Below are 14,214 nucleotides of genomic sequence, written 5' to 3'. Positions count from 1 at the left end.
TGCACAGCCACTGCCCAAGAGCAGTCCCTGGAAAGTGGCCGAGCAGAAGAAAGAGGGGCTCGGAGAGGGAAGTGCAAAGGTGAACATGGCCGAGTAAGAAGGATCCTTGAGTGAATACCAGTTCAAGTCGTCTAGGAAATTTAAAGTTTTTCTATTTGTACTGCCGTCTCTGATTTCAAGATAAAAAAAAAAAAGCTAATTTAAAATTATTTTTTTTCATTTGGAAATGCTTGCCGATTATTTAAAATAAATGTATCAGGCAGCATGAATATCAGAAAATGATTTTTAAATGGAACACGCAGACGGTACTTTTTCAGTGCTGTATTCCCGTCAAAGCTTTACCAGCTCGCTCTCATAGACACCTGGCAGGTATCCCTGAAGAAGACCACTGCCCCAAACAGGGTCACGAAAAGAGTCATTTTCCAATTCTGTTTAATAAGTACTACTGAAGGACAGAGCTTGAGGATAAATGTGCTTTATGAGCATATTACAAGAAAACAAAAAGTACAATATTTTAGAAACATCATAAATTTATAGAAATACAGTTTGGTTTTGCTTTTGAAATATGTGCATGATCTTTCTGGCAGCATTCATCAAGAGCATGTGAGATACGAGTAGCTAAGGTGTTCTCTATTCAGAGAGAGAACTGGTCCCCACATTCTTGTCTATAATATGCATCCATATTGTTATTTATCCATAAAAAATACCTCTAAGTTGATAACCCTTCTCTGGTTGTCTAATGACTAAAGAAAGAAAAATTTAGACTGAATATTGAACATACTTTTTCTGCTGGATAGGTTGAGGAGCTAAAGCAGAAGCAAACTTAGACTTCAGTAAGCAGATCTAGAACGTTATAGAAAATCTGCTTCCTAAAACTTAGGCTTTGAACAATTGAGATATGGATGTTGCAGAAAGTATAGTTTTAAAATGAATCTTTGAACAAATAAAATATGGATACTAACTGTATCCTTTATTTGGAATAATTCTTTCTGGAAAATCTGTTCAATTTCTGGTTCCAATGACCCATTTTCTAAGTGTGGCAGACCTTAAGAAATGTGTGCTCTCACTTCTAACTGATCCTGGGTTCCAGGGGTACGGAAATGGGAGTCAACATGTGAAACATTCCTATTTTAAATGCATAATTCTCACAAGCAGAGTATTCAATGCCAGTTCATGCCTAATGGCATTCATGACCAATATTCAAGTAGCACATTAAATTTTCCTAAATGCCCATTAAGCTTTATGGAGGAGGAATGAATATCAGGAATTTAAATTTTGTAACTATTCATTTGAAAGGTAGTTTTTATTTGATCTCTTAAACAAAAACCCAATGTGTTATTTTCCCTCCGAAATATGTGACTTAATTCAGTCTGTCCTTTTCCTTTACGGCAGGTTAAATATAAAGAGAAATTTGATCATGCACTGAGGGAGCAGAGCCATTGCTACAACCCGCTGGACAGTGCTGCTTTCAGACAGCAGCAGCTCGCCACTGCCCTGGCAAGTGAAGTAAGTGGTAATCTACAGAAATTGCTCTCAATATCTTCTGAGTCTTGTTTTCCTAGAACTAACTGTGTTGTAATTACTGATATTTAATCAAGATCATGTAATTTCCGAGTAATTTGTAGTTGAAAACACTGAAGCATATTTTTCCTGAAGCTTTTTCCCCCCAGAAAAGTATATTATTATAATTTGCTATTAATGGTTACTGATTACTAATTAGTTAATAAGTAGGAACAGTGGTATGAATAAAATTATTATGTCTGATCAAGAGTAGAAATAGATTATAGAGTTTTGCAGGAAAGAGATGTGTGTTATCACAAATTACTAGGTAGGACAACAATTAACTCATAATTATAGCCACAAAATGGGGTTTATTATAAAGCACTACCTGTTACGTGGGGGGTTGTCAGGAAGAGTTTGTCATTAATTGTGCTGCTAAAGGTTTACAATTTCGTTCAGTTTTGTTATGTTAAGTGCTGTCTTTATAGATTCATTTTCATGTTTTTAAAAGTAAGAAGAATTCATTTGATAAGAAATGATATTTCAAATTCTTACTAGAAGGAGACATTGTATAAAAGCAAAAACATTGACAGACAGATCACCTTGCTATTCTTTAAATGTGCACAGACCCTTCCCACTCAGGAAAATTGAGAGGTTGCTCCCTGAGGCATCAGCTCGGCTCACCACTTCTTGGGTCTGTCTCGTTTTTCATTTTCCTTAATGTTTAGAAAGTATTTATGGTCAATAACCAGTCTTGGTTTGTCTCTGCACGCTCAAGTGGGTGTTTTTGTCTTTCTGAACCTCCAGGGATGTCAGAATCATTCCTTTTCTGACTGATAAGATCTGAATGTATGCAGAAACGTTAAGCGAGTAGACAAGTTCATCTCAAAGGGAACTAGAACAGAGCCTCAAATGCTCAAGGCTGAGGGTCAGGTTGCCTGAATGTGATCCTATCCAGTCATGTAGAATCTTGTTATGCCTCCAATCTGTCTGTGCCTCAGTTTCCCCATCTGTCAAATAGGAATAAAACATTCAACAATTAGGGTGGTTGTAAAGATTGTTTCACATATACAAAGTGTTTTTAAAAGTGTTGTGCATACAGCTCATGTTTAATACACTTGATATGGATATTTGATTCTTATTACCATATTAAATTTAAACAAAATAGATTTACATAGCTACAGAATGCAAAGCTGCAGAATCTTAAAATTACAGTAAAGTAAAACTAAAGTAATTCTGTAGCTGTGTGGAAAGAATACAGCTATGATTCTCCTTATTTTCTAAAAGTAGAGTTTCTACTATAATTACATAAATGTGTTAACACCGCCGTTTTGGAATATATAAACAGTACAAAAAAATTTAAATGTTTTCAAGTCCTTAAATAGCCATTTTACTCATTCTGTAGTGAATCAGCACCATCTAGTGGCTACTTGTAAATCCTTCTGCACTAGCAGGACCCTGAGTGTAAGGAGGGGGAAAAAGGCAATGAGGCCAACACAAACCCGTTTCCTTTTGCTAGATGGCATTTTGTTCCATGTTATTTTTGTAGGTGAAGTACAAGAAAGACGTTAAAATTATGCACGAGCCCGTTTCAGATCTCCCAAATTTGTTGTTTTTAGACCATGCTCTGAAAGCCAGCAAAATGCTCAGTGGAGTAAGTGAGCGGTCTGGTGGCCATTGTAGAGTAGATGTGTGTAGTTCTGAGATGCCAGTGTTCCTCTTGCTCCCGGGCTTACCTGCTTCATTAGATGCATTTTGTGTTGCTCCTTCCCAGCTGCTAACTCACTGAAAAGTAGCCGCCTGCTTGGACAAGTCCCACAGTCATGGCCCCTTTTAAAGAGTTCTTTTCCTTAGCTTACTCTTCCCCACTGGCAGTTTCGTCCATGTATGGAATACATTTAGTCTTTTCACTCTGAATTACCCTATCTTGTCCTGCTCAGCCCCTTCTTCTTGCCGACAGGCGCCCCTCCTTTCATGTCTCTGTGTGTGTTTGGCCCACTGAGTTTAACAAGGGCTGCCTGGAAGAGCAGGGGTGGAGGTTATTTGCTGGAGCATGGACAGTGGACATGGCTAGTCCACTGAAGAAAGTGATGCCCAAAGTGGGCTCTTGCTAGCTCCTCAAATGCCATGAGTACAAACATAGTTGTTGATAAGTGAGCATCCACTCTGTCTTCCTTCTTCCTATTTCTTTATCTCTATCAAAATAAAACCACTTGATGTTCATGTTTTGCAACCAGGGATCTTCTGTTATGAAATCCATACCAGTATATCATAAATGTAATGTCTTCATGGCTTAAGCTATATTTTCTCTGAAAAGAAATTATGAAGGTGCTTATATTGCATGGCCACTAGGAGTGTAATCCTGAGATGGATTCCATGTTATCTGCAAGTCAGCAATGAGGGCTTTATGTTCTGATAAAAACATTTGTGTTTACTATTTACATGGTAAGTTCCTCAGAACTCTAGCTTCTGGGACACTGTGTCCACCCTTGGTGCATCTGGATGCTGCCTTTACTAGTTCCTGTAAATGATGACCCTTGGTCCCCAGTGGCTCCACTCTGTATGCATCCAGATCCTGCGTGCTAACGACCCCATTATTTCTACACCTCTTTGAACAATAATCACCCATTTACTTAAAAGCATCCTACCTTACAGAATAACCCAGATCAGATGAAGAAATACATGTTGGGTAGGGTGTGAGGAAAAGTGAAGGTAGTCTTTTAAATAGCTGAGCCCACCGTCTTCAGTGTAAAGCCCCAGGACTGGATCTCTAAGCCTTAGTCATGGAGGAGCTCCAGTTGTTAGCGCTGGCAGACACCATTTGCTGTTTGTACGTCTACTCTCTTACACTTTGTCTCCACCAGCCTTCTCGAAGTGTCCACTGCGTGCAAGTGCTTCACATGAGCAGAGATTAGGTTTTAATTTACTTAAAAAGTGCTGGTCTTTGGGTCAAAAGCAGTATATTACTGCTTCCGGTGTTGGAGCCATGTTGACAGGCTCAGAATTCACCCTTGGTATCCGGACGCTTACATTACATTGTCCTGCCTTGTCCATTTCCACCCCTCCACCAACACACATACCCTAGCCATACCAACATACATACCCAAGCCACACCAAAAGACACACCATAGCCACACAGACACACACACCCAAGCCACACCGACACACACACCTCAGCCACACCCACACACACATCCACGCCACACCGACAAACACACCCAAGCCACACCGACACACACACCATAGCCACACCTACACACATACCCACGCCACACCGACAAACACACCCAAGCCACACCAACACACACACCATAGCCACACCTACACACATACCCTAGCCACACCGACACAAATACCCTAACCACCACACCGACACACATACCCTAGCCACCTGGACACACACATACCCTAGCCACCTGGACACACACATACCCTAGCCACACCGACACATCTGTGCTGGTTCCGTGCTCTTCTCCATGATTCATGTATTCATTTTCTTGTCCTCTGCACCCTCTGCTTTCTTCGGTCTCCAGTGTCCAGCTTTTGTCTTCCTGGCAGTGTTGGCCTCATACTGTACCAAATCCAGAGTCAGGCACACTCTTCCAGGGACCTGGGGATTCATTTGTAAGTGAGGAAGGATGGAATCTTCTCACAGGCAAGATTTCTTTTCAAAATGCCGATGTTTGATTTACAATGGAGAAAAAGAAACAGACTTTAATACACACCGTTTCTGTTATCTCCCAGCCCCCAGCCAAGTCACGTTGCTCATTTTTTTCACAGTTCCCAGAGCTTAGCTCCCTGGTCTATCTTAGTCTATATCACAGAAATGATTGCATGGGCAAGAGAGTTTGACTTTCTGCAAATGATTTACATATTAAAATTGTATGAGACTATATTGTTTTAAATTGGTTGTAAGTTAGAATAGTCTTCTTTTAAATATTGTATAAAGAGAATAGAAATTTTCTGGTCATAGAAGGTGACTGGACTTTATTAAAATATTGAAGAAGAAATTTCATATTAGATATTTTGCCAAAGTTCAGTGCTAGCTATTTTCATCAGCATCTCTAAATGTCCTGGTCTATATCAGAATTTTTAAATTTTAATGTGTCGTCTATAGAGCAGAATAAGCAATTTAAAAACCTGTTCAGATCATAAATTAAGTGTTTAGAGAAACACTTTGCTGTGGAAAGTGGAGCTTTCAATTTCCTTTTTACATAAATTTAAAAATATATATTGTGCTATTCTATATAACTTCCGCTAGGAGGCAACAGAGACTATTCAATACAGGAAACAAGCCCTGCATTAGAAATTTCACTTGCAGATTAGAGTTCCAAGGATTTGGTTTTCCATTATTCCAAGTGTAATTCCCTAGATTTCATTAGTTTTGGATTTTAATTCCATAATAGAACGTGTTCTGCCTTAATACATTGAAGTTACATTTATTTTATAAGTAGATATTATAAAAGAATAAACAAAGTGCAAAGCTTCTTAATATATCATTCAGGTTAGACTTTGCCATTTGCTTGAATTAGCTTTTATTTAGTTTTAACTTAAAATTCATAGAGGAATCCAAATTTAGTTGTTCTCTTCAGTCAAGATGTAATGTGTGGACATTGTCAAGACTTCCCTTTGGTGCTTTCCAAACGTATTTCATTCTGGTTAGAGCTCAGTGATACCTATCTTCGCTCCCTCAGTGCTGGAAGCCAGGCTCCCTCTGGAACTTTGTCTCTGTGGGGCAGCAGCTCTGTGGTGGGTCACCAGCATCTCACTTCTCTCTGTTCCTGATGCTAAGTGTTCTTCCCTTTGACACTTCTGTCCCAACAGCATCTCCTAAGGTTCTCTGGCCACTTCTCGTAAGCTGCCTTTCAAAAGCTGCATCTACTTCCCTTCATTCTACACAGAAAAACATTTTTCCTGGAACCCATGGCAACTGATTTTACCTTTGTAGGTCTCTGTAGCCTTGCATCTCTGAGACTACTGTTGGCTTGTGGAAGTCTTTTCCAAGTAGGACTAATTACTAAGCGTCTGGTCTCTAGTGCTAGAAATCAAGAAGCAATCTCGTTTCCCTGTTGCAGGTCTAGAGTAAAATATCATTCCTACTCATTCTGGTCTCTTCCAAATTTACCTTCTCATATATGTCTAAATAGTAGATGTCCAATTTCTTCAACTCAAAAAATAATCAATGAATTGTACTCACATCCTTCAGGTCCTCTTCTCGATGCTCCCATTCTTTCCTTGGAATTCTGAAATTAGTTCAATTATTACTCAGCTTCTCTTTCTCCTCATCACCTCTATTCTTGCTCATGGCTAAGTCTTTTTCTGCAGCCGTGGTTCTAGTTTCTAGCTTCCTTTCTCTCCTTTCTTTTTGTTTCTATCTCCTTATGGATACAACTAAACACTATATATGTCCTAGGATAAGAAGCAGTGTCTATATTTCACCCCACGTTGCCCGCTCATGAACCATGGGACCCCATCATTAGCTTTTCATTACCACTCTGTGATTCCCCTTGTCATGTTTACAATTAATCCCTGACTATTTCACGTGCTCTTCTCATGGCCTCCTAGGTGAGACCATCTGGTATTGCCCATGTATCTTAGCTCTAGAACTCCCTCCGTGCTGGCTGCTGTAGACACAGGCTCTGTAATAGCACTGCCCCTCCTTCCCGCTGGCTTCTACGTTCTCTGCTCTACTAAAAATTGCTGTGAGACACCCTCACTCCGTAGCCCAGGGTTGCCTGGAACTCACGGTAGTCCTCCTGCCTCTGCCTCCCAAGAGCTACCACAACCAAGTTATATTCCCAAGTCTTAATTTTACTCTCCAGTCTCTTTTATTCTGAACTAACTTTCATATTTGTTTTGCAGTGGGAATATAAAAAGGATTTTGAAGAGAACAAAGGGATGTATCACTTTGATGCCGAGGCCACGGAGCACCTGCATCATAAGGGCAATGCCACCCTCCAGAGTCAGGTGAGCCCCCGAGTGCTGCTACCCTCAGACCTACACCGCCATAGGGCTGCCTGCTGCTCAGTGCCATGCTCTTGGAAGGGTGGAGCCCGAGAACATTAATTTTGCTTCAGGAAAAAAATTTCTTAGACTTCTATCTTTTGGGTCAGGGAGCTGGAACCATGTTTCAACTTAAAGTGGCTTCATAAAAATATATTCTTCATATAATTAAAAAGTTTAAATCTAGGAACTAATTAAACTGTGATCAAATCTCATGATGATTTAAAATTTTACAGTGTGCTGATTTGACATTTTTGAGCTACGAAATTAATTTTCTGGGTATAAGGTTTATTATAATTTCTCCATTTAATTATAAGTGTTATTGAAAAGGGAAAACATCCTTACTAATGTATTTTAAATTAATGTTTCTTCTAACTCTGAAACCCTATGTATTCTGTTAAAAAAAAACCTTAAAACTTTCTTTTTTCCTAGCACACTCCAAGTTCAGGATCTGTTTTTAAGTTATTATTATAAGTTTAAATAGTCGCTAAAGATGCCATTTCTAGCATCTGGTAAGACAAACATTTACATGACTTTTAAATGTATTCTGTGGAACATAAATTCCACAAGGAAAGTAAATTACTCTCCTTATGGGCTTCCCTTCCTCTCGCTGTGATGAGGCAGTTCAAGAGAGTTCACAGGTTACAGCCCATCATTGTTGGGGCGCCAAGGTGGTGGGGATTTGAAGCAGCTGGTTACACAGCTACATCCACAGGAGAGAACAATGGAGTAATGCATGCATTCTTGTGCTCAGCTCACTTTCTCCTTTCTCACACAGTCTAGGACAAAATCACCTACTTTTAGGCTGTCTCTTCCCACATCAATGAACATGATCAATGAAACAATTCCTTGCAGGCAGGTCCACAGGCCAACCTGCCAACCTGCCCCAGGGATTCTCTCATCGATATTCTAGAGTGTGTCCAGTTGATACTTAACACCCCCTCCCCAAAGTTTGGATCTCTCTCTCTCTCTCTCTCTCTCTCTCTCTCTCTCTCTCTCTCTCTCTCCACTCCCTTTCTTCCTCCTTCCCTCTTCCCTCTATCTTCTTCTTCAAGATAAGGCCGACCTAAAAGTTTGTATGTAACTTGACTTGCAGCTCACTTCTTACCCCTTTACAGATGTGCACCCCTATGCTCACCATAAATTCATATTTTGTTTTAATTTTCTCCCACAAAACTTTATTCTAATATAGTATGATATCATTTATGCAACGCTCTTGTTTATCAATTAAAATTTTCTACAACAAAACTATGTCACAAATAGATATTTCAAAAGTTGTTTTCCAGTCATTACAAAGTTCTAAGTACTGGACATTTCTTTTGGGTTGAACTCTACGATTATCATTAACAATCAACTTAAATAATGTAACAAACATTTATAAAGCTCAAGAGTTAATGAAAATACATTTCTGAGTGAAATGGGGAGTGATCAAAGCTCTATGAACTCCGTTCAAAAATATTGCTAAAATGATGATGGCTTACATATACTTTTAGCTTTTTTTTTTGAAATAGATATGGCAGGTTGGGGATATAGCTCAGCATTAAGAGTGCTTGCTATACAAATATTAAGGATCTGAGCTCATCCCTGGATCACTAGAACCCAGGTCAAAAAGCTGGAAGTAGTTACAACTACCTGCCCCTGTAGTTGTAACATTGTGGTGTGGGGGCAAAGAAGATAGAAGGATTTCTGGGGATTTCTAATTCTACATCCAGGTCTGTCTGTTTCAAGGAAGTAAGAGAGAGGACGATAGGGCAGGACAGCCTACATCCTCTTCTGGCCTCTGTGCCACAGTCAGAGGTACACACACTTGCACACAACAAACGTGTGCACACCACACACATACACCACAGACACAAACACATATGCGTGCATACACAGAAAATAGAAAAACAAAAACCTAAAGCTACAGAAAATTCCTTCCTTTTATAAATAGAATGGAGATAAAACTAATTTTAATTAAAACAAATAATTCACAATATAATATTAAATAATGGATAGTGAAATACAAGGAAACCACATGTGTTTTATTAATATCTATGGGAAAACTTGGGAGTTCCCAGGATCATTTTCCCTCTTTTGAAAGAAAGATTATCATATCCATTTTTAAAACTTATTCATAATGTTTTGATAGACATGGAGACTGTCACCGAGGTCTCTCTCCCCATTCCTCCTTCATTCTTCTCTGCTCCACATATGTATGGTGTGAGTACAGACATAAATAAACCCATGTTTATTTATTTTGTATTCTGCCTATCTGACAAAATATTTTATTTGTTCTCTATATAACACATTTAGAGTCCCATGACACTAAATACCTTCTAGTTGGGCTAAAATAATTTTTTTCCTAAGAATTTTTATATATAACCTCTTCCCTTCTCTTGTATGTCACTAACTAGAACTCATCCATCACCCTAAACTGCCGGAATAACTTGATATCACACAATAAGATGGTTAGTTTTGGGTATATTTATTGTGTTTTGCTCTATACTTGGGCTTTTGGTTGTTGTTATCATTGTTATTATTGTTGTGATTTAAACCCAAGACCTTGCGCTTGCTAAAATGTGCTCTGCCACTGAACTATGTATAGCCATTATTTTTATATGTTTTTAATGTTTTTCTTTCATGCAGGTAAAATACAGAGAAGAATATGAGAAAAATAAAGGGAAGTCCATGCTTGAGTTTGTTGAGACACCATCGTATCAGGTTTCAAAGGAGGCTCAGAAGATGCAGAGTGAGGTAGGGGACTGGGCTTGTTGCCAAAAACTCAAGGGTACTTGAAAAATTCTCATTTGAAAAGAATTAGCTGGTGATGGGTAGAGTGGACAGACAAGAGCACTGCTCTGTGGGGAAGGCTTGGAAACTGTGTTCTAGACCCCACATTGCTCTTCAGGGCAGGCTATAGGACTCCTGGTCTAGACCCAGCCCAACTCAGCGTGGCAGGATCAAGGATTCCTGTTCTAGACCCAGCTCAGCTCTGTAGAGGAGGTTCAAGGACCTCTGTTCTTGACTCAGCCCAGCTCTGCAGGGGAGGTTCAAAGACCCCTGTTGTAGACCCAACACAGCTCTGCAGGGAGGCCCAAGGATCCCATATTAGACTCAATACAGCTCTGCAGGACAGGACCTGTGTTCTAGATATAGCCTCTCACTGCCAGAGGTCACTGAATTTGTCTGCTCTTTAGTTTACAGATCAACAACTATAGCTAAATTAGACAAACTCCTCTTTGCCCTCACAACCCATGGAAAAGCACTTACAATTTTTTCAGATTGGCCATGACTATAAATCAACACTTTCAAACTGTATTGATGTAAAACTAAGTATCTAAAATGAAGTGAAAAATGAAGTGTTGGTTGCTTTTCTTTCCCTCCCCCTACAATGGTAACAGAACCAACAATTAAATAATTGAGTCCTTATTTTGTGCCTGCCGCCTTGCTAAGAGCCTCACCTACATCAGCTCGTTTAGTCCTTAAGCAAATGGCTTGAGGAGAATGCAATCCAGGCGTTTGTAATGTGCTGAAGTAAACTATCTCAAATAAAGTCACACATCTGGTAAATGTTACCAGTGTTTTAGTACCTGGTCACAATCTTGGTACTGTCTTCCTCTGTCAATTTATTTAACTGACCCCCCCTACCCAGGAAATACATGAATGTGTTTGTTTACTTTGCTTCTAAGAGAGGATAACGCTGCTATAGACAGATACTCTTCAGTGTTGTGTGAATTCATTCAGCAAATAGCTTTTGAAATACTGGCTCATTAGGGCATGGGTACTTCAAAAGCCAAAAGAGTAAAACAACATACAACACCCCAGATTATATTTTCTCTGACCAGTTGATCCCTTCATTTTCTTTCCACGTAGGGCACCAGGCACAGTTTTGTCTGCAGTCAGTATCTACCCTCTGTAGTTACCAATGGGCTACTACTTTTGAGGAACAGAGGCAATGACAAGTACTGTCAGACAGTTGCAACTTAGTATTATGTTTTCGTTTGCCATCTGCTTTGAGACGCTATAATCCATCCTTTTGGGAAAAAAGCCCTTTAGACAATAAGATTGGACACGCTTGGTTTAATTTCTTCTTAAGTCAAAGAGGAGAGGGACATTATTTATCCTTCTCTGTCATATCTTCTTAAGTTTGTTATTGAATTTGATAAAGAACTGTCAGTACCTGTGGTGACTAAGTGAGCTGTCTCCTTTAGATGACTTGGCAGAGCTGGTAAATTTGGTCCAATCTTAGAAGTCCACAAAAGCTCACCTTAAAGAGGACAGACTATACTGAAACCTCATTTCTCCATTTAGACAACTGTATAGGAAGCATTTCTGGACAGCCTTTCTACTGCACGATTACCTGCCATTGCAGTGCTCCCTTTTATGTGAGCTAGCAATGGAATTGAATGGCTATCCCATTTTGTAGGAAGTACATGGCTGCTGTTGCAGGTATATAGCCCAGGGAGAGATTTTGACTCTCACGGTTCTCTGGAAGTTTAACAGTGTTAAACTTATTATGTACAACTCATAAGTATCCAGTGGTCCCTCACATCATCCACAGTGCTCCTCCATGGACCCTCACAGACACCCCACGGCCCCCTGACAGCCTCTTCATGCCTCCTAAGCCGGCCAGCTCCTGCCACTCTCTCCTGGTATCCTCAACCAGAGACAGAGACCCAGGCTGAAAACCTTTTATCATGCTGTTTCTTGGGATTATCTTAATTTTCTTGTACCCTGACTACTTAACTTTCCTCTCACCAACAGACCTACACCTACCTCATTATTTACGGTTAATATATTTCTAGACCTCGTTTCTAAATTAGAAACAGTAGTAATTTGGAGAGTTGGGACTTTAGCACCTCGTTCTCATGATAGCCTCTCTCCCTTTCTTCACCTTATTTGCTCTTTCCCTCCTACTAGTGAGACAGGTTGTCCCTTTAATTATAGTCACCGATGATTAGATTCCCTTTTTTAAATTTCCCTTCAGATTTTTTTCAGTCTTGCCTATTCTCAGCAAGGCTTGATGAGAGTCAAGGCTTCCATTAGGGGAGTTCTTTGGGTCAGATTGATATTCTCAAGGCTAAAGAAATAAATGTCTGAAAATTTTAGATCAAGATGATGTACTAAAGTACCTTTGGATATAGAAAGAATAAAAACAGACATGAAGAGAACCCCTGTATAAGCAAAGACTGCACATTCATTTCCAGGCCACCCAGAATGGAATAATCACACAAAACTGTACTAATTACAATACTGTTTGGCCAATGATTCAGGTATATTTCTAGCTAGCTCTTACATCTTAAATTAACCTATTTCTATTAATCTAGTATCATCATAAGGCTGTGACCTACCGTTACGGTTCCAGTATCTCTGTTCTTTGGCAGCTACATGGCATCTGCCTGATTCCACCTTCTTTCTCCCTGAATTCATTTAGTTTTCCTGCCAAGCTCTAATCTGCCTTGCCATAGGCCAAAGAGGATTCTTTATTAACTAATGGTAATAAAAACATATTCATAGCATATAGAGGGGAATCCCACATCATCCCATCTTAGAGTTGGCTTTTAAAACTAGCCTGGATTGTATTCCTTGAGGTACCTGATTGGAAAAGCCTGATTTCAAAAAAAGTCATTCATGTTTTTGTTCTAACCTTTAATTGTGTTTGTCTTGTTTCATCTAGTGCCTAGATATAGGATTAATCTGTGTTTTCCAGAAGAAATCTCTAAGTATGTCCTTGGGAAGTTCTTTGCTTCTGTTTTCACAAATGTGTCTCCTTATAGAGCCTAACAGAGGTTTTTGATTCTTTTGGGCTGAGCACTGGGCCCCTCCAATCTCAGCCACCCTTTCTCAATGACGTACTGCAGTGATTTTCCTCCAGAAAAGCGCTTTTTGAAGTGAAATAGCTAATATAAATCAATGCAGACACACACTTTGCTTTACTCTATAAAGAATGCTTTATAAAATATATTGGCCTAGAAATGTCAAATGTCAGCTTTTGGGTGTATAGTCATTCTATCCCAATTAGTTCTGCATGAAAAAAGAACAATTTCTCATAATTGCTTTTTGTGTATTTATGATTCTTTAAGTCAAAAATGCTTTTAGTGAAGCTTCTTGATTGACTTACTGAACATCTATGTACTTCAGTTTTTCTCATAGTATTGTCATTATTGCTTGAGTGACGACATGTAAGACAAATGCTAAATGAGGGGGCGATGTGTTTCTCTTCATCTCCCTTCTGCTTTGGCGAATACACTTATTTGTGCAAGCACTTTTCTTTGTAACAAATGCATAATGAACCTAGAAATAGCTTCTCATTTTGCATGAATAACAATCTTAGGCACAATTCATCTATTTTATTATCTTTATGATGTATTTTGAATAAAATATTTGGCAAAATTTGGCTCCTGTTTACTGAATATTTCAGATGAATAGATAATTCACCATTTGAAGAGATTATCTTTATAATCTTAAAACATGGGTTATTATTGTCGGAGAGGTTGGTTAGTGGTTAAGAGTGCTTGCTGCTCTTGTGGAAAACTCAGGTTCAGAATCTGACACCTATATGGTACCTTACAAACATCTAACTCCAGTTCCAGTGAATTCAGTGCTCTCTTCTGGCCTCCATGGCGCGCGCGCGCGCGCGCGCACACACACACACACACACACACACACACACACACACACACACACACACACACATATACCAAAACAAAAACTCAATACTTTAAAAAA

General features: G+C 39.3%; 1 protein-coding gene across 7 annotated transcripts in view; it reads left to right on the top strand.

The window, feature by feature from the left end:
- Positions 1-14,214, top strand: part of Nebl (nebulette) — a 350,526-nt gene that overhangs the window by 277,795 nt on the left and 58,517 nt on the right. For 5 of the 7 annotated variants that reach the window (XM_026782975.1, XM_026782974.1, XM_026782973.1 and 2 more), the window contains 4 exons: positions 1,393-1,506; positions 3,050-3,154; positions 7,363-7,467; positions 10,132-10,239. The exons of 1 other annotated variant lie outside the window; for it this stretch is intronic. In XM_026782975.1, the coding sequence (XP_026638776.1) occupies positions 1,393-1,506; positions 3,050-3,154; positions 7,363-7,467; positions 10,132-10,239 (432 nt within the window). The remainder of the gene's footprint in view (positions 1-1,392; positions 1,507-3,049; positions 3,155-7,362; positions 7,468-10,131; positions 10,240-14,214) is intronic. One more of the 7 variants, XM_026782977.1, reaches the window with a different exon arrangement.

This window comes from Microtus ochrogaster, chromosome 16, assembly GCF_000317375.1.
Source record: "Microtus ochrogaster isolate Prairie Vole_2 chromosome 16, MicOch1.0, whole genome shotgun sequence".
Classification (NCBI taxonomy): Eukaryota; Metazoa; Chordata; class Mammalia; order Rodentia; family Cricetidae; genus Microtus; species Microtus ochrogaster.
This window is presented reverse-complemented; position numbering and strand designations above follow the sequence as displayed.